Source organism: Syngnathus typhle, linkage group LG2 (assembly GCF_033458585.1).
Source record: "Syngnathus typhle isolate RoL2023-S1 ecotype Sweden linkage group LG2, RoL_Styp_1.0, whole genome shotgun sequence".
NCBI lineage: Eukaryota > Metazoa > Chordata > Actinopteri > Syngnathiformes > Syngnathidae > Syngnathus > Syngnathus typhle.
The window spans coordinates 12,157,579-12,177,919 of record NC_083739.1 but is presented as its reverse complement, the minus strand read 5'-3'; the positions used below and the strand labels follow the sequence as shown (position 1 = coordinate 12,177,919).

The following is a 20,341-nucleotide window of genomic DNA, read 5'->3' as shown; positions in this document are numbered from 1 at the left end:
TGGTACACCTACCCAAACTACTGCTCTAAAATCTTGTAATATAATCAATAATTATACATGATAACATTTGTATTTTGTAGCCTAGTTCCGGTTGCCCTTTTAAAAGGCTAATAGTTAGAACTTTCACAATAAGTGTGATGGCGCTGCCTGCGTAAATCATAATGCTACTCAGAGCTCCTCATCTTTCTAGAATGCTATAAATTGCCACAAACGGCCCTAACCCCCGTCTAAAAAGGGATTCATATCAAGGAAGTGCACATTTTTTTAAGTAATACAACTCGACCACAGTCCCTATCACTCGACCGAGGATTTTGCCCATGTGCGTACATGTGAGCATGCAAGTACGCTCGCACATAATTCGTATTCATATCAAGGAAGCGCACGTTTCTTTGAAATGACACAACTTGACCACAGTCCCTATCACAGTATCAACAATTTTGCCCATGTGCGTACGTGTGAGCATGCAAGTACGCTCGCACATACACAGGCAGGATATGCAGGCAAGATTAAAAATTTCAAAATGCCTAAAACCTAAGACCATCCCCGGACATAAATAAGCAAACTTACCTTCTCCAGTTGTTCAATACAGATCGTGTGAGCAACTATCTTGCAGGCAGCACACTTTCTCCGGGTGACTGACTTTTGCTGTAAAGAATAAGAATAAAAAAAAATTGTACTTTTTGCTTTTTATTCACTCCCTCTTTCCGCTATTGTTTGTTTATGGGGGTTGCTAGCTTAAATTTTCTCTTTAGTGGGTAAAACAAGGCTTAAGTCTGGGTCTTCACTTGGCCAGTTTAATACCTTCAACTTCTTAGTTTTGCCAATGTGATCATAATCTTGCTACCTGATGAAGTCAGCTAGGAAAAAATATTTCTGTACATATTAGAGTTCTTTTTGCTGCTGCCGATGTCTTACATTACGGTGACTGTGTTTAGATGCAGTCAGTAACACCTTTCGAACCAGAATATAGGGCCTTGTAAACACTCCAAAAACAAATACTATGCCCTTAATCCAGTTTTTAAAATTCCAAATAAGACCACCGGGTTACCTCTTTTCTAACCCGAATATTTGAGCATGTATAAGTCTAAATTGAGTTAAGAAGAATCAGTTTGTGTTTTGTGCATGCTCTTACACTTTGTAGTAGACACTTTAAGGGTCTGGGGGAACAACAAAATTCTAACATGTAATACTAACCAGTGCTCTGGCAAGACAGTGTTGTTCTCCAACATAACAGTAGTCCCCAGACACATTCGTCTCAAACCAGATATGATCCCCACACTGAGCAGACTCCTAGTCAGACAAAAAAAAATACATTCATTAATACAGAAAAAGAGGGGGGCAATATTTACCAACCGCTTACTCACTACCTTTTGAAAAAAATCTAATAAAAAGTAGCATTTTCTGAAGGTCGATAAATCATTAGAAGCCTACAACTACATCTTGAATGGAAGATTTAGAATACAACTTCAGCCTACAGGAATCTAGATCACTGATGCTGCTCCTTACTGTATACTTGTACTTACGGTCCAGTCAACAGTGCTGCTGATGATTGCTTCTGGTTCTGTTTGCCTGAAAGATGAAGTACTTGGCTGACACGGTAGGCTGGATTTTGCTATTGCTTTTCTGGGAAGAAAAATAAAAACAGAGGAGGGAAGTCAAACCTGATGCCATACTATTCGAATTGGCAATACAAAATCATGCATAAAATTGCACACTGCATATTTTTTTTACTGGAAGGAAGTAGTGTGAAGCAGAGTTTACGTTTACCTTGGTGTTTTAATGACCTTCCTACAATAGTCATTTTGACTTGGTAAAGCAATAAGCAGTAGATCAACCCAAGTTAACAGAATTGCACAAAAATTCAAAAGCAACTTCAATGCAACTTTATAGAGAGGTGGCGTGAGGACCAAGAAATAAGTCATTACGTTTCGCTGAGAATATTGATAAAGGAATTTATTTTCACCATTTGTGTCTATATGACGTAAATGGAACATCCACCCACCAGAATGATTCACCTTAATCATTAAATGTGACGAAGCCAACAAATCCACTTGACAAATGATTCAACGTCAGTGGTCTGAACTCTCGTCACCTACGGGCATCACCATATTCCGATTTTTGTCTCCTAATGGTTCTTGCAATCTTCACTTTTGATAATAAGACAGCCTTCATGATGTTCCTGAAGTGATTATAATTTTGCTTTTGAAATGCAACATCATAATGTCCAAAATCTTTAGATTACGTTCCCAAAACGTGTAGGATGCTTAAAGTTTGCGAAAGGAAACCCAAGGCATTGAATCAGTTGCAACTTTACTGTTCTGCTCGGATGAGAACCAAAAAGCCTTCCAAGACAACCAGACTAGTCCAGTTGTGATTCACTGCCGAGAATTAAATGACCTGGATGAATGAGAATATTCACAGGCAAATTAATTGAAATTAATTATGTATGTCTCCCGGTCTATTCTGTGAGCTTGCGGGGGAGGGCGTATTAAGAAAAGCATGCGCACAAAACAATCACCTCAATGTTCTCAAATGAGAACCAAGCCCCCGCAATCTTATATGCGCCACGTCCGGCCTATACTAATTCTAGGCAAGAAGCTGAATGTATCACTGAATGAGTGTTTGTGAAAGAGTTTATTACATACGATAGGAAGTTCTCCCATGTTTCCAGATATGGATCATAGTATGTCAACCCCTCTGATCTACTGATAGGTGAAGACCAGCTTTCAGGGAGTTCACTAGGCAGTGCCTCAGGATCCGACTTCAGATCGGTTGAATCCATTTGCTTCAGAGTGAGGCTGCTGGTGGATCGTCGATAATAGCGACCATAAAGCCCGTAAATCAATTCGCTGTTGTGATAGACAGACTCAGCTGGGAGGAGATGGGAGGAGTTCCGTCTTAGACAGCGAGGAGGCCGGAGGAAAGGTCGAGGTTTAATGCGTTTTTTCATAGCGGCTTGGCTTGCGTGCACTCGAGATCTGGGCCAGTCATCTTTTCTGCTAACTGTTTGGTCCCCCACTTGCTGGCCGACGGTTTGCTCCCCATCGGACCCAGCACAGGAACAAAGTGAGACGGAGGATTTTTCTTTCACACCGCTGCCCATCTGGACAACACTCGCAAGCAACATGGAGGAACCAAGCAAATGAGGTTCAATGGATTTTTCTTCAGAGGGGTATCGCACCGCCATTCTTCGGTGCCCGCTAGAGAAGGCTGCGGAAGAGCGGCGAGCAGTACGTTTGTATTGAGATGGTCTCCATTCTCTCGTAATTGGCGTATTAGGCCTCTCGAGTCCGGTTTCTCCATCTGATTGGCTTGAGCTGGTACAAGTCGCATCTTTAATGGACTGTCGCCTCTGTCCGCTGGCCACCAAAACGCCAACACTGGGACGCCTCTGATAAGGAAGCAGTGGCAAACCGCTAGAGGAGCGCCTGCTTTCGAGTAGCGCTACGGAGGGGAGGCCGATACTTGAACGCCTCCGTGCTTTGCTGACCAGGACAGCAGGTCCGGGTTGACAGACAGTCGGAGGAAACTTCTGTCTCTTGTGCCATCGATGGAAATGACGCTGGAAGAAGAAATCCATGCTGTTTGGAACACAAGAGGCACTCAATCATGGTAGTGTCTTGTCTCGAGTCATCTTTGAGAGAGCTTTAAGTTCAAAGGTCAAATATCAGCGCAGATGGCACGACAAGATCCAAAGAAGGAAGACGATCATCCACTGGTCCACCTCCCGGGAAAACAGGCTGCTCTGCAAATTAAACAGCTCGGTAAATTTACGTAGACAATGACTTCAAACGGGCTCTTTGTCTACAAATATTAGTCATAAGCTGCAGCTTATGCATTGAATTAACCACTGCATACTAAATATATATTACAATTTTCCTTTTGAATTCAATCTCTTAAATGTAATAATTGCCCAAGCGGCTATTTAAAAAAAAAAAGAATGGAATCAACGGGTCTATGATGCAGTGCTGTGTTGTTCAAAGTCTGTTCCTTCCTTATGCAGCTTTTAAGGACATGAGTGGTGTCATGACAACATAAGAGCGTGTGTCTTTTGTGCAACTAGAAACACAGTAATCAAGTACTACTTTACATTCAGCAAGAGCCTGCATTTAAAAAGATCATGTACAGGTGAACATTAATTACCTCCATAAAAAAGAGGTTATGTTTTTATCATAGTTTGTTTGCTAGGTAAACTAAAATGATTATACCCACATAACTTTAGTGACATTTACAGTTTGAATTTGTGATTCATAGTTTGATTGTGAGTGTAGTAAAAATATTACCGTATTTTTGGGAGTATAAGTCGCGTTTTCTTTTCATAGTTTGGGTGGCGGGGCAACTTATACTCAGGAGCGACTTATATTTGAAATTATTCACACATTTTCAAAATTCAAACATCCACGATGTAGTGAAAGCGCGATAAACGAACCGCGATGTAGCGAGGGATTAGTCGCTAATTTGAACTGCAACTGACGACGTCAGCAGCGCGGCGCACACGTGGCGTCGTTCGGTAGGGGTTTTTAAGTTTTTCCTTGCCCTTTTGGGAGCTTAAGATCAGGGGATGCTTTGAGAATAATTGTCAATCTCTGTCTATGTGAAGCCCTTTGAGACTGCTTGTGATTTAGGGCTATACAAATAAACTTGACTTGACTTGACATAAAAGGGCGAAGAATCCGATCGATGGATTTAATGATTTAGAGTGACACAGATGGTTTGATAAAGGTGTTATGTATGTTATAGTTATTTGGATAACTGTTAATGTTACGTCAGGCCCGTTCTCAGCTCCTTGTTTGTGTTTATGTCACGTTAGCATACCGTATCGTTCAGCCTGTTGTTGCTGGTTCATGTCTGTTCTTGGTGTTGGATTTTGTCAAATAAATTTCCCTCCAAATATATGTTTTCTTTTCCTCCTGTTCTCCGGAGCAACTTTTGGTCCGGAAAATACGGTTCTTTCATAATTTAAAATGGTCAACACTTAAGTTAATGGTGTGGTCATGAGTACAAACAAATACACTCCTCAAAAAATGTTCAGGCTTGTAGCAACTAAAAAAAACGATGCTTTAATCTTTAAAGGTGAACTTTAAAGGTTTTCTTTAAATGTGATTTGAGCTTCTCACAACTTCTGAATGAACCTGTCAAACTGTTCAATGTGTCTACTTTTGGCATAACAAGGAAATGATTGACAACATTTCACAACAGGTGTTTAATCCATGAAGGGACCGATAAATTTCCTGGTTCAAATAGAATTGGTATTTAAACAGTCCTCTTTATCATGTTGACATTTTGACAACATGACAACGAGATGATGTCCAACACCTACAATCAAAAGTACCTTGCCTTGGAACGGCTTCAAACTAGATGTTCTCCAAGTAAAGTGGCCACTGAGTTTAGAGTGTTGCGGTGAAAGTCCCAAAAAGTCATTGAAGTAGACGTCCTTGGAAACGTATTGGTCAATCTAAGGATTGAACGGCAGTTGTAAATTTTAGGGGGTAGAGTAGATACATTTAATATTTTAATTACATGATGATAAGTAAACAATCTCAGTTCATAAAATGGTATTGTTTACCGGGTAAGACTTGTGTTTTGTTCCAGATGATTAAAATTTAAGTGCCAGTTTAAACAGTACAAATGAGCTCCATTTTTCTTTTAGTAGAAAATGTTTGGAGTTATATACAACAGGCACGTTTATTACTTATTTTGATTTCATAATTTGTATTTATTTATTTATTTATTTATTTATTTATTTATTTATTTATTTATTTATTTATTTGTGGTGTTTATTTTCACGACAATATTATTTTTTGGTTTAATTATAGTTAAAAAGAAGATAATGCCTGAGAATTATTTAAATTAAGGGGAGGAAATCAAATGGTAGGAGACCCCGTGGACGACCCAGGACCCGCTGGAGAGACCATGTCTCTCAGCTGGCCTGGGAACGCCTTGGGATCCCCCGGGATGAGCTGAATGAAGTGGCTGGGGAGAGGAAAGTCTGGGAGTCCCTCGTAAAGCTGCTGCTGCCCCCGCGACCCGACCCTGGATAAGCGGAAGAAGATGGATGGATGGAAATCAAATGAATTTCATACGATAATCAGCTGTGTTACTTTTGGAGAATTACTAACTCCTAATGATAATAAGCACCCCCTTATGGTATGATGAGAGGATTCTGCTGGGGGTACTCAAGACAAAAAAAGTTTTAAAGAACTTTTTGGGGAAAAAGGTTTGTGAACCAGTGTGCAAGTTGTACATGTGCTGTGGACATGCTCCTCCTCCATCAGCAAAGGAATCTTAGCCTTTTTAGTACAGGCAGTCCTTGTATGTCCGGCATCTACATTGTAGCAAGCTTAACTGGAATACATTGATCTCTCCCCAGCATTTTTGTCTGGCTCAAAAGTCACACAAGCAGATGTAAACTATCATGACAGAGCTTGCAGGGGTGTCAGAAAAGCACACCTCTGGAGCGAGGTGGAAAGACACTGCTTGTGTGTTTTATTGGCGGTAAAAGTAACAAGCAGAAATGACGTCAATATGCGTCATGACGCCCGTGTGTGTCACCATTTCAATTGGGGTATATAATTGGGGGTAGTAACTGTCCGATCAGACAAGTAAACGGGTTATTCAGAAAGTTTCAGAAACGGGAAATTTGACCTTGACCCGAATATTGACTACATGTAAACCTAGTCAATGGTTTATGTGTTAGTAATGTCAATAGAATACCAAACAAGGAGCTGTGGGCGCAACACATCATTTATAAACACTGGAACGTTACCAACAATTTTTTGTGGCAATCTCAAATATTGATATTGGCAGACAATCAGCCTCGTTCATCTTCTGATCTCTGTACATTCTCATTTGAGTCTGGTGTGTGCATCTTGTGTGTGTGGGGGGGGGGGGGGGGGGCATGTGTGTGTGTGAGGGTGCGTGTGTTTCGCTATTATGCAACATCTGCTTCCGGAGAATTATAATCCCCTACCATGGTGGGAGACGAAAAAGGGAGAAGCCAGATGCGACTACTCACATTGTCCACCTGAGTTTGTATATCAACACGTTGGAATTGAAACAACACTATGATATTGCATATGTCAATGTTATTTTAAGATTAGTCCTGGAGGTTTTTTTTATTTGTTTGTTTTGTTAATGACTGATAGTCAATGAGCACGTTTCTTAAGCTTCCACTAAAGAGAAGAACCCGCATAATACTGGAGATGGTGGTTCTATCATACTGGCCATCCTGGAATTTGATGGCCAGTGAGGAGAGCAGACTGCAGTAGGCTCATAGTATTTAGCTGGTGGAAAGTAAGTAGAATCCATGTACCAGAACATAATGTTCATCTCACTAATGGAAACCAGGAAAGACACTTCCATCCACTAGGACTGGAAATTTCCTCAGCATCGCCTTGTATGAGGAAAAGTAGTGAGATGGATATTTTAAACACATTATTATTGCATTCACATTCAAAGTAAGAGAAAAGGAATGCGCATTTAAGAATACTCTCCTTACATGAGCGTTGTAGTAAGATGGCGTCATGTGAACTTTGGTGTTGCAAAATGTGAACCGAGTTGTTAAATGGTTAAGGAGAAAAAAGGCCTGGTTAATTCCACCTAAATGAGCTACTTGAAAGTTTAGAACGTTTGTTTCCGTTTACTCAAAAAGGTCATATTTTTCCCGTCTGGTTCACCGTTGACCTTTTCCATCAAATTCTTCAATGATATGAAGCTGGCGTACTAACAGTGGAGTCTGAAGTATTGCTCCTGCCTTCAATTTTTTTCCCTCTTCATTTTTTGCATTGGCCAGATGGGTGTTTTCCCCCGAAATAGTATAAGGCAAGCAAGTCAAGTTGAAATTTTCTTTATGCGCACCCACTAGTCCAAACATGTTATTCTGATTAGTACTATTGCTGTATGTTTTTCTTGCCACTTGCTGTCGACAGAAAATGACGTCACAGTGCCTAAGGGCTTAGGTAACAACCGTCACGGCTCATTCGTTTTCTGTGTTGGGTCATTTGCAACATATCTGTCCAATGATCAACAACTAACAGCAGCAGGACTGCTGTACATCACGGAAAGAGTTGAAGCTGGACAAGAACTTAAACTAACCGTGTGTGTGTGTCAGGCTTTCCAGAGCTGCTGGCGGGTTAAATATTTACATGAAAAATAGTGACGCGTGATGCAAATACACTGAAAGGTGTTCCGTAACAACCAACCAACACTCTCACAGATGCACTAGTGAGAGGGGAGGAGATATTTTTAACAATGATTCAAAAACGTGTGTTCAAGGCTAACCTTAGTGCCTAAAGTGCAATTGTTGCTCTGCGCATTACAAGTGTCTTCATGCACAAAAACAGAACGGTCCTTGCCCTGCCTAGACATGCAACCTGAATTGGAGCTAATTTGAGCATATCTTCTCAGAGATCATTAACACTTGAAGTATGTTTATATATTTTTTTCTTTTAGGGTGATGATCAACACTGAAGTGCACCGTATAGTACTATGGAGTAAAGAAATGTGTTTGCCAAACTTCAGCTAACACTCAACTCAGGTATGACATCCAAGACTTCCCAATATGAGTTTGGAAATATTGATGCTGCAAACTAGTGTTCAACTATGGCTACTGGCATTTATCTTTTGCTAAATGTTATATTCTTATCCCATAATCCACCACACTTCTTGGGTTCCCGCTATCTACATTTTCTGAGGTCTTGAACCACAGCTAACACCTTTTAACCTATTTGAAAATAAATATCTGTGTCAAGTGCGTTAAATTAAATGTTTGCACTCACTCATCATACTAGTGTGATGCACAACTGATGACTTTAGAAATGATTGACTCAACACGATGTGACTTACAAAAATAGAAAAAGAGTAACAGGAAGACCACACAGCACTGCATCTGCCCAATATCACTGAACCGCACCAAGCTAATGTTGCAACAATTATATCATTTTGTCCTGCTTAGTTTTCTTTTAAAACTAAAGTAGATAGAATAAATAAGATACGAACCTGCAAAGTCTGAAGTAAACTATCCAACCATGCTTCCTCTACTATTTGCTCTCACTAAGGCTTCCTGTATAGTGACAGGGAACCAGAAGCTCAGCAAACGAGAGAGAAAGAGAGTGAGCGAGAGAGAGAGAGAGAGAGAAGGTGTGGCCGAGAGACAAAGAGCACGAGAGTCTTGACAAAAATAAACCAGCATTTAATTCCTCGATGCGCTGAGGGCAACAACACTTTCCTAATACACTCGAAATGCACGGGTAAATGTCCTAAAAAGGACCGGTAGTGCAACGTGCCACAATAACGTGTCAAAAAATAGTTAACCATGTGAAGGAAATTACATTCAACTGGAAATTCCCGTAATGAGAAAGATGAATGGAGATTGTTATCCACAGTAATTATCAGAGTGACTCTGTGGCAGCAGCCAAGGGAATGCAACTTTTATGGAGGAGTGTCCCGTCCATGTCCGTAGCCTGGAAGTGATTTGGGATTTCACAAGACATGGTCCAAAAATAATATTATAAGATATGCTTAAAAACAGTTGCCATAATGAAGAGCCATTCTCTGATATTTCAGTCCCATCACAAACTATAGCACGACTGCTGCTAAACAAAGGTTGAGCACCACACCCATGAAACCCTCGCCAAGTTGAAAACACGCATTGTACTTATTTGGCTCATCTTAAGGACAAACTCAATGAACTAAACTGTATGAAACATTCACAAAAATCAATGAAAAGATCCAAAAAAAAAGCCCGGACACAATTTGAAGTTCTTTGTTGTTAAATATTGCCAGGGTATTGTTGTACAATGTTTGGCAAAAAATGTATGAATTTTTTTTTAAAATATAAATAAGCCCTGACCATCCATAGTTATGGTAACTTACACAAAGTACAGTCCATATCAAGTATTCAAAATTCAAATTATGATGATGATGACCAATTACTGTAGAGTAGTGATGGGGAAAATGAAGCATCAAATTTGCTTCATGAATCAGTGGTATATTTTTCACTCCTCGAGATTGAGCAGTATTGAGCTGAAAGCACACTGGCTTGCCAATTTTTAAAACTCTTTATCTAAACCATCTTGAGCAGTCGAAAAATACAACTGGTTTAGAAGCAAATTTGAAGCTTCATTCTCTCATCACTACAATAATTGTTCTCTGGAGCGAGCAGATTTGCAGTTTTTTTGTTGAGAGATTTTCTTTTCCCTCATATCGCCCCAAACTCACAACAGTGATGTGGAAGTGCCGACAACTCAACGACAGTGCCACCTTGATTGAGCAAACTCAAAGTATTGATCCTCATCACAAAGCTCCTACTGGCCTGACAACCATGAGAAAGGGAATTGTGTCCCTTCATGACTGAGTGTGAAATTAAATGCTAATGAAATGCTTGTCCATTTGATGGTGGGGTCATATACAATCAACCAGTCATATAAAGCAGATGAAGTCATGGCTAGTTCAATTAGTCATTTTTTTCCCAGTATTTTTTGCCTGATGGGACGCCTACAGATTTTTCTTATGGACAGTAGGTGCCTTGTTTGTCCAAAGTTTAAACATTTACAGGACTGGTGATTACTTTTTTCCATTACCTTATTTAACATAGTTTTCTTTAGTTGTACAGAATAGTCATCTTTAGTAGCACAGATGAGTAAAAGAATTTCTTTCACCTCCAAAAATGCATTCGATGTTTATGCACAATCCCAATGCCTGTTAATTCATATATTTAATTTACTCTCTTTACAATTACTGTGATCAATTACAATGCACATCTTAGGACGACAGGATAAGCAAAGTACACATTTGGTTGCTCTCAAATGTTTTGCAGAAAATACACTTGTAATGTTTTGCATTCAAACAGAGAGGCAAACGTTTTTGTTATTTCTATTATGCTTTGGTTTTCTAGGCCAGATACACCCGACATCAAATGAGTTTGTCACCCCTTCCAGCAAATAAATGTTTAGAACACCGTTGAGTAGAACAGTGAACCAATGTCGCCACCTTCCGTCATCACACGATATTACACTTGCAGCCTGCCTGGCTCTTACCTTCTTTTGAAGAGTTTTAGTCCAGTGAATGATTTGGAGCAGCCAAAAAGCATCTCCTTCTCTTCCTCCATACAGTTTGGAGGAAGGCTGGGGGAGGAATGGGGGATAGGGGAGCAGGTACGCTGTGAAGAAATAGATGAGCTGGAACTAAGTCCCCCATCTCGATCATCTTTTAATGAATCATCTTCATCGCCTGCTTTTTCCTTGCAAAAACAATCGTGGAGGTTCATCTGTGCACCTAACACCTGGTCAGTGTCGTTGCTATTCATGACAGATAATTTTCGAAAGTCCTGGGCTCAAAGGTTTCGGCCTACCTCATTTTGACAGGTGACGCTATCAAAGCTTGTGGAATGTTCTTGCTCAAGCATCCTGACCCCAAATCATTGAAGAACACTCTGGGGGCTCTAAATGTCTCCAGTGTCACACGATATACGTATAAAATGTTTGATAGCGATGATTACTTCAAGGTATAATATACAACTTGCAAACAAATCTGCAGCGTAAACACCAGCACCAACCATTCACCAAACGCGACGGTACATATATTACAACGTTTAAGGGACTCTAAAAAGACTTCAAATATGGCTACCCTCCAAAGGCTACAAAGTCAATAATCCATAAACCAAAGGTCTTTTAAACAAGGCACACAAGGTGGATTGGGTGTATGTAGAGAGAGATTAGTGTTGACTTAATCCTTGCTTGCATTCCTCTCCAACTCAGTAGTTTTGGCAGCGACTCACTCCCGTGTCACGTCACATCTCACTTCTCAGTCCTTGAGTTTTTCTCAGAGGCTTCTTCCTCCTCCATTTCTCTTCTAGAACTTCACACTTAGCTCCTTCCATCTTCCTCCTCATTTTGGCTGTCGCTTTAACCAGTACAGCCCATTAGCGTAAACGCTGACACGCACGAGTGCGCATAATACGATTGCCAAGATCACGCAAGACAAGCGACCGGCGCGCACGCGAGCTCACACACGACAATGCAAACGCGTACACAAACACGCAGTGATTCTCTCATCCCCACCCGGCTCAAAACACGGAAGTGGCTAATGACAACAGTCCTCCAGATCAGGGCCTCACTGTTAGCTGCCCTGTGACATGCCTGAACAATTCTTTGCCTGTCATGTTACAGGTGAAATACTCCAAATGAAAATTTTACCTGCACTAAAGAAATTACAGTGAAAGTGAAAAATTAAAACACTACCAAAAAGTGTATTGTATTGTATTGTATTGTATTGTATTGTATTGTATTGTATTGTATTGTATTGTATTGTATTGTATTGTATTGTATTGTATTGTATTGTATTGTATTGTATTGTATTGTATTGTATTGTATATTACTGTAGTGTAGTGTAGTGTAGTGTAGTGTAGTGTAGTGTAGTGTAGTGTAGTGTAGTGTAGTGTAGTGTAGTGTAGTGTAGTGTAGTGTAGTGTAGTGTAGTGTAGTGTAGTGCCATGCATTGCATTGCATAGCATTGCATTGCATTGCATTCTATTCTATTCTATTCTATTCTATTCTATTCTATTCTATTCTATTCTATTCTATTCTATTGTAGTCTACCCTCTTCTATTGTAACATGCACCAGTGGTGACACATACCAAAGTACAAATACAAGATTTATTATTTATACTTAGGTAGACTATTTTGATCTCTGAACTTTGACAGTTTATTTTTATTTTCTGATGATGACAAGTGCCAAATGTAAAAATGGATAAATAACAGACAAATCGTTTCGACTCTAACCAGTCAACTTTAATCATTATGTAAGGACGTGGTTTCGATTTCAAGACACCAATCGGTGTTGCGTCCAGGTAGCGCCCTATTTTAACAACATAAGAGTGTTATGTTACATCCTTTTATCAGTGGTGGATTCGCAGTGTACACATTTGTGCATGTACACGCACGTACACACCTGCTCACTTTCTCTTTCAACCATCGCCCACTTTGCATTTCCATGACAAATAAAATGCCACTCAGAGGCCTGACACAATTTTCCAAGAGATCCTCTCACCACCCACCGCTGACCCATTTTCTCGGTTTCTCTCCAGCAAAGGACTCCAACTATAAACACGTCATCATTAACCCTGAATGTGATACCGTAGCATTTTCTTTGTCTTATTTTTGCAATATTTATACTGCTAGTCTAAAACAGTATACACAGTCATATTATTTCTTTTGGATTTTAATCACATTAGTTTATTCCTTACACTGTCTAAAACAGTTTTGTTAAATACAAATACAACAAAATATTTGTTTTTAATGTGAAGGTGAGACATCCCCGGAACTGGGGTTCAATGGTAACTGTTACCACGATGCCACTTACTATGACTTGTAAAAACTTAAACTGTGTGGAAACACAATTTGAGGTTCAGGTAAAGGAAGGATGGATTTATCCTTTCATTGTACTCTTCAGATTTCAGGTGATTTCACATAAAGGAAACAAATGCATGTGTTGATCACGGAGCTCGACCAACCCGGTTGTTATTTCAAATGCCAACACAGCAGCAAAATGCCAAGCTGTGCAAAGTATTTTGAAATGCTACTGGGGCGGAAGATCGTTTAGAAAAAGGAACGCAACACGTATGATTGGATATACATGGAGACATAGAGCCTTAACTGCGGTGTTGCAGAGGGAGTCCCATCCATGGTGGTTTCTTCGGACTATTCATCACAATTGCACCAATGTGTCCATTACCTGACCCAAATTCTACTGTTGGCCACAATGAAATGTGAGATTCTACTTTGCAACAAAAAAAAAACTGCAGTTAGAAACAACAGCAATGAATCTGCTTTGTTTTTGGACAACATTTATTTTCCAATACGTATGCGTCCGTTTCAATTCAGTCTGTATTAATCCAGGAAGTTTGAAGATGAATTAAAGAAATGAAAAAAAATAAACGGTGAATTTGTCTCGAGGCAGGCGAGGAGGCCATGAGTTGCCGCGATTTTTCTTTCTCGGTTTTGTTGTTCTCCATCCTTCTGGTACATGCTGTGGTGCCAGGTTATACAACTTTCTGGCTCGGGGCGAGGAGTGCATTGTTCCTCCCCTCCCACTCCCTCAGCTGCTTGACATATCAACGCTTGTCAATATTAATCACGAGTTTGATCACGCCTGAGGGAGCAACAGAAGCCTCCGAGCTTGAATGCGGCTCATCAAAGTTTTAACATTTAAAGAGCTTCAATAAGTAATCAACTCGTACAAATTATAAATGAGGTGAGCTGCCAACAGTACTTTTGTTTTAGGCGTGGTAATGCAATTAACTGTGTTAAAAATGTCATTACTGTTAATCATGTTTTATATCATTCACAATTCATTTATAAAGCAACTCTCCATTGTGCGTGAGATAAATACTTGGTAGCCATTGTGCAAAATAATTTTTACAAATCACATTTGTACAATTAATATCATGTATATGTACAAATGTCTATACACACACTGTTGTATAATTATTATTTATATTTTTTAGTTACTTTTAATTTTATTTGTTATTGTTATTTATTTTACAGGTGTATTCATCTTTTATACATTTGCATTGATTTTAGTCGATTGTGATATTGATCACACTTTCAGAAGTGCTAAATCTGCAGATGACAGTTTGGTACACAGCGTTTGGTACAAAATAGAAAAGTAAATTTAGAAATGAACTTATGACTTTGGCATAATTACTATTACGTCAGACGCAGTCCTATTTATTTTGGTTTGATTGGCAATCAAGAAGTCGGAATGATAAGAGAGGAACCACGGAGAAAGTAATTAAACTGATTGGCTGAGTGTCATACCGTTGTAAACATTTTGAAGTCAGGGCGAAGCTTCCGTTTGGTTGTTCAAGAGTTATAGATAGCAAAATGTGTTATTTATGCATCCGCCCAATTTCTGTACCACATTATCCCAGCTGAGTTTGAGACCGGGTACCAGTGGCGGCTGTCGGTCATTGATGGAAGGCAAGCTCAAGTTTTTCCGCCCTACATAATGAATGAGTTCATTTATTTACAGCTCATACGTAAATTCTACCCTTCATTCTTTTTCAAGAAAATGATCCGGTCGACAACATTATCTGTCATGATGTGCAGCTGAGTTTACTTTAGTTTAGCTTATTTGGGCACGGTACATTCCTGACAATGCGTTTACATACAATATTTAGTAGACGGTAATAAGAGCCCAAAAGGAGTGGGCTGAATATAGCTTATAAATAAATGCCTTCCCTAGACTGGCTGTGAGTGCGAGTGATGGGGAAGTGGGGAGAAGCTGCGCAGGTGTCGTGGCTTGTTGGCAAAAGAAACTGCGGCATGACAGAAGAGTCACCAAACACTCGTCAAAGAGAAAGTCGCTGAGGATCGGATCAGTTCAGAGCGACGCAATGAAAAACGAGCTACTAACTCGCATGCTTCCGGGACGTAGGTGGAACCTCGGTACCCAGAGTGAACCCACGCAATCACGGGGAGCGCACGCAAGCTCCCCACGGAAAGGTGGGATCTGAACCTCCGTGAACTGGGAGGCAGAAGTGCTAAATCTGCAGTGCTGCTTCACGTTCATCTCGTCTGTTTCATTTGATGCAGTGCATCCTTCATAGCGCAGATCTAATTATAGAGAATAAATGCATTAAATCCAGGAAGGCAGAACTTCATGTCTGCTTCTTGTTGATGTTTATGATCTCTAATAAAACAACACATGGCAGACACTTCCTTTCCTGACACACGGCTTGACGCACAAAGAAGAAAATACTGGAGGCAATATAATACGAAAGGTGCTAGTAAAAAATAATGAGCCGAGGTAAATATCACAGGAGGACGAGAAACAGCGAAACGACATCCGCGATTATTCTCTCAAAGTCCCTTCTGACGTTTCTATTTCGAGACGTCTAATTTTGCAACGGATATATTACGAATAAAACCTCGCCGGCGAGAGATTAAACGGATGTTAAAAAACACAGACGCTTACATAACTCGGTCGTGTCAGTCTTAACAGCAGCCGGCTGGGCCAGCCATGACCCCGCACCACCTCGCTTTCACACATAGCCTGTGTTACTGATTATTCTAACATGGGGGATGAGTGTAAGCCCCACGCTCCACCACCAGAGAGGGGGCGAATGGGGACTGCAATTCACTTTTGAAGACCTCATGGAGGACATGGCCCGCATATTGCATAATATGGCTCTATCCATGTCACTGCACTTTACACATATGACCTAGTTCATCACTGGTGTAATACAGTGAACTCTCACTGAATGGTGGTTAGCTATTCACAAATTCAAGTGGTTTTTTGGGGGGGGGGGTTGTCAGTTGGCTCTTCCATGGGATTTTTCCCTTTTTACTGGATTTACTATTTTGAAACCTATGAAGATGAATCGAGACGTTTACCAAAGCGAGTGGGAAAAATAAAAGTGATATTGGCCCTGGAGTGTTTTGAGAGCTTTTTATTGGGGGCAAATTCCCTCTTCCTATTTACTGCAATCATCCTTTGCTTTTCATTATTGTGACTGTTACATAAACACCTCGAGATATATTTAGAATATTGAACGAATGAATATATCAGCGGAGGTTTATCGTGAGGTAATCCCAGCCCACACGAAAACACAAGCAGGACACAGAGAGGAGTAATGTCATCACTTTCAGGTTTGACAGGTTAGTAGATAAGCACATTCCACTTTCTCTTTTGCTTTAAACCGCTTCCTTACCTGTAAGACACCTGCTTCTTGAAATTCAACTGCATAAATTCGCTTTCCATCTGAGAGGCTGATCTCCAGGATCCCTTCTTCTCCTCTTCCTCCAGTCCTGGCATCTAAAACAATAAATAAGATGTTTTGAAATTCCTGAATTCCACAAAGAAGGTCCAAATGCTCCGTTGGCCGCTACACACTGAGCGATGCATTCGACTGAACTCTCGTGCAGTGGGTGGCGTTCGGCTATTGGTTTTAATGAATGGTCGATGGTCTGTTACTAGTTACTAGTCTGTTACAGTACACAAATTTGAATTTGTGGAGATTCAAATTTTGTATTGCTGGTGCACGGAGTCGCAACATCACAGATGTAACAGCCAATCAAAAATGCACATGACCTATCATAAAGACACAAAAAGCCCTTCCGGGTTACATCGGGTCACCACCAAGCTGTACAAATACAATAGTACAGTATACTGTATCGTTCTTTGCAACAAGTATATCAATAAATTTATCTGCACCTGCATGGCATGCAGTGTCTGTTGCCAAAATGTACACAAGCAAATTACCGTCAGTGAAATGGGCGAGGCAGCTTCTAAAAATAGACACACACTCATTTATTCCTCGCTTTGAGGTAACCCACTTCTTCCTCAGAATTATGCTGTGTCATGTTCTTTTAATAAAATTAATACTAATAAAGTACGATATACAGTCTGTGACGCCTTTAAACCCAGTTCCCATTGTAGCAAGGCCAGTAGATTTGTAGGGCTCACTTATCGCAACTTTCTTTTTTTTTTTTTTTCTCTCTGATGGACCGTTCCAGTCTGGTGAATCGTGATAGTGCGCTGCGTCATATCTTAGAAATGGTGTCACGTTTTTTTTCTCTCCAGCTGCCTTCCAGTAAGAAGATTTCAGTTGGGATGTGGGTTTCAGATCCATCCACTCATTCATTTTCTGTACCACTTATCCTAGATGCCATAGCCTACCCGAGTTGACTTCAGGTAAAAGGTGGGCATAACCGGTACATATATTAAGGTACAGATACTCGTACCAGTTAGTGCAACACACACACATTCAATATTAGGGGTCTAATGATATATATTTTTTTATATGTATTGATAAAGGGCCTAAGCATTTGACACGATATCGTTTTTTTGAAGGATACACTTCAATACGATAAAGGTGATTTTGACATGGTATTTTAATGGTATTTTGATATAATAACATTGGCTTTTCTGGAAATAAACCTATACCGATAAAAAAAAAAACTCAAAATAAACTATAAATCTTTTTACATTGGATTCCATTTAAAACCAGTTCAGCTTTACTGATTTCAGAATGTACAAAAACAACAACATTAAAATCAGAACAAGGTAGTTCTCAATATTCTAGCGTAGACAAAGTGCAACAGAACAATCTAGTTCTCGTTTTATACGCTAACTTAACATTTTTAACAGGCAGTAATAGGTTATTCTCAAGTAATAATTCTAAAGTAATAGATCTTTTACTTACTCACTCCTCCATCTTATTGCTACATTTAAATATGTTTTTAGAACTCTTATTATTATTATAACAACTTTTTTATTACAAAGTACAAGTGTACATACCATAAATATGTTTTTAGAACTTTTTTATTATTATAACATTTTTTATAACAAGGTACAATACTGTACATATGTTTTTCGAACTCTTATTATTAAACCAACTTTTTTTTAATAAAACGGTACAAGTGTATGTTCTGCAATTGTGTGGACACCCTGCCTTCTGCTTGCGTGTGGACAATGTTTGTGCTATAATCCCTCAATTCAGAAGGTTTATTTTGAAAGTTATTAAAAAATAAAAATAAAAAAAATCCACGATGTACTGTAGCCGCGATAATAGAATCGCGATATAGCGAGGGATTACTGTATATATGTTTTATATTTGAGGGGGCAAGCAAGACATTCAGACATTAAGAAGTGGAGCGGAGGAGAGAGGCATGATTTAATATATGAAATATAATATATTTTGGGAGATTTAGTTTTAGGGGGAACCACATTTATTTGATTTATCTTGCCTAGACCTGGCTCTGTTGTACACTCAAAGCGCTGCAACATGTTTATACCGTATTAATGCCATATATTATTGGCAGAAAGAGAGCTCCAAAATCAAAATTTCGGGTGAGCCCCTCGTAAGAAGCGATCCGGAAACTGGATGAAAACAATGACAACATACTCGAAAAGTGCTTGGACAAAACAAATCGGGAGAGGGGGGAAAAAACAAAAGAAAGGGTGACCACACACGCCCATAAAAGACAGAAAAAACACCTCACACACGCGCGCGCGCACGCACGCACAAACACGCACACAGACTCACACGGCGGCGGTAGCTGGCGGATTCCTCGTCGTCGAACACGTCGTCCTCATCTGCTGACTTGTCTTCCAGCTCGGGCCGCTCCGCCACGGGAGGCACAGCGGACGCGGAGTCCCTCAGTGAGCCCCTCAACATTTCCAAGCCAAGGGTGCCTGCCGCTTGTTCGCTCCTCTGCTGTGACGCAAGACAGTCACACTTGCCTCTCAATAGCTTCTTGTTCTTTTTTTTCTTTTTTTTTTTAGCGTTTTTCTTTTAGTTTGTTTTTACAAGTTGTTGTTTCTGTCTTAAAATTGTTTCCTCACATCGTGCACGAGCGACAGTGCCATGGTCAAAGTGTCAAGCCAAGGACACGCGTTCAATGAAGCGCACGACAATACACTGATGTTTTGCGTCGACTTCTACTCTGTATCTACTGTGACGTCACGCGTAATGTTGCAGGAAATAGTCTCTCTTATCTCTCTCTCTATTTGCCTCTCTCTCTCTTTCTCTCCAGGTTACCTACGACATTTCGATTTCAACCCCCCACAATTTCCACTTATGAGAAATAAATTGCTTTTTACAAATAAACTACGAGTAAACAACTGTGGTGTACTAGCAAGCCCAAACTCGTAGTAATGGGAAATGAGACAATTTTGGCACATTATGACAACTAGAGTACAGATTACACACGCAAAAAAATGGATAGATAATATATATCTACTGTCATTTCATTACACAATGCACAACCAAGAGCCAGCAAACAATTTGAATCATGATTTTTAGTGCAGTCTTCAAAAACCTTGGAATAATTGTGAATTCTGAGATGAGTTGACACCGGTTAAAATCGCGCTCGTTGTAGTTTGATAATTTTCCAGCAGATGGCGCCCGCTCATCCAAAACGAAAACCCGAACCTTGTCCATTCACGTTATTCATGTCTTCGCCAAAATAGAAAGCAACACCTCATAAATGAAAGTCATATACCTGAAAAGAGTAAAGTATTTGTGGGTTATGATTAGTGCAGAGTGTTCACATAACTGCCTTGATCGTAATTGGCCCAAAAATATATAATTCATTTAATGATCCATTTAAGGTTCCAAATTAGAAAAACAGAAAACAGTAAGGAAAAAGCAATAATAAGCACGACAAGCTGCTTGGACTAGTTTATACTAGCAACTAATCAATGGATAAGATTTTCTTAATTTCTGTCCAAATTTGCAATTAATTAAGTAAATGGTTAACCCAAGGAAGTGGGGTGGCAAGGAGTGCCACAAGATGGGTTAATTTTTTCTTAAAAGTAGGCAAACAAGTCACAATAT

The 20,341-nt window shown here is 39.8% G+C and overlaps 1 protein-coding gene across 7 annotated transcripts in view; it reads right to left on the bottom strand.

The window, feature by feature from the left end:
* Window positions 1-19,446, bottom strand: part of LOC133167010 (diacylglycerol kinase zeta-like) — a 48,623-nt gene extending 29,177 nt beyond the window's left edge. For 2 of the 7 annotated variants that reach the window (XM_061297514.1, XM_061297540.1), the window contains exons 1-4: window positions 11,037-12,076; window positions 1,524-1,623; window positions 1,195-1,290; window positions 568-645 (exon numbers count right to left, since the gene is read on the bottom strand). In XM_061297514.1, coding sequence (XP_061153498.1) covers window positions 568-645; window positions 1,195-1,290; window positions 1,524-1,623; window positions 11,037-11,305 — 543 coding nt within the window. In that variant the 5' untranslated portion in view covers window positions 11,306-12,076. Of the gene's footprint in view, window positions 1-567; window positions 646-1,194; window positions 1,291-1,523; window positions 1,624-2,645; window positions 3,746-8,997; window positions 9,206-11,036; window positions 12,077-16,711; window positions 16,816-19,048 lie in introns of those variants that run through there. The other 5 variants (XM_061297532.1, XM_061297524.1, XM_061297490.1 and 2 more) reach the window with 5 other exon arrangements.
* Between the last annotated feature and the right edge of the window lie 895 nt (window positions 19,447-20,341).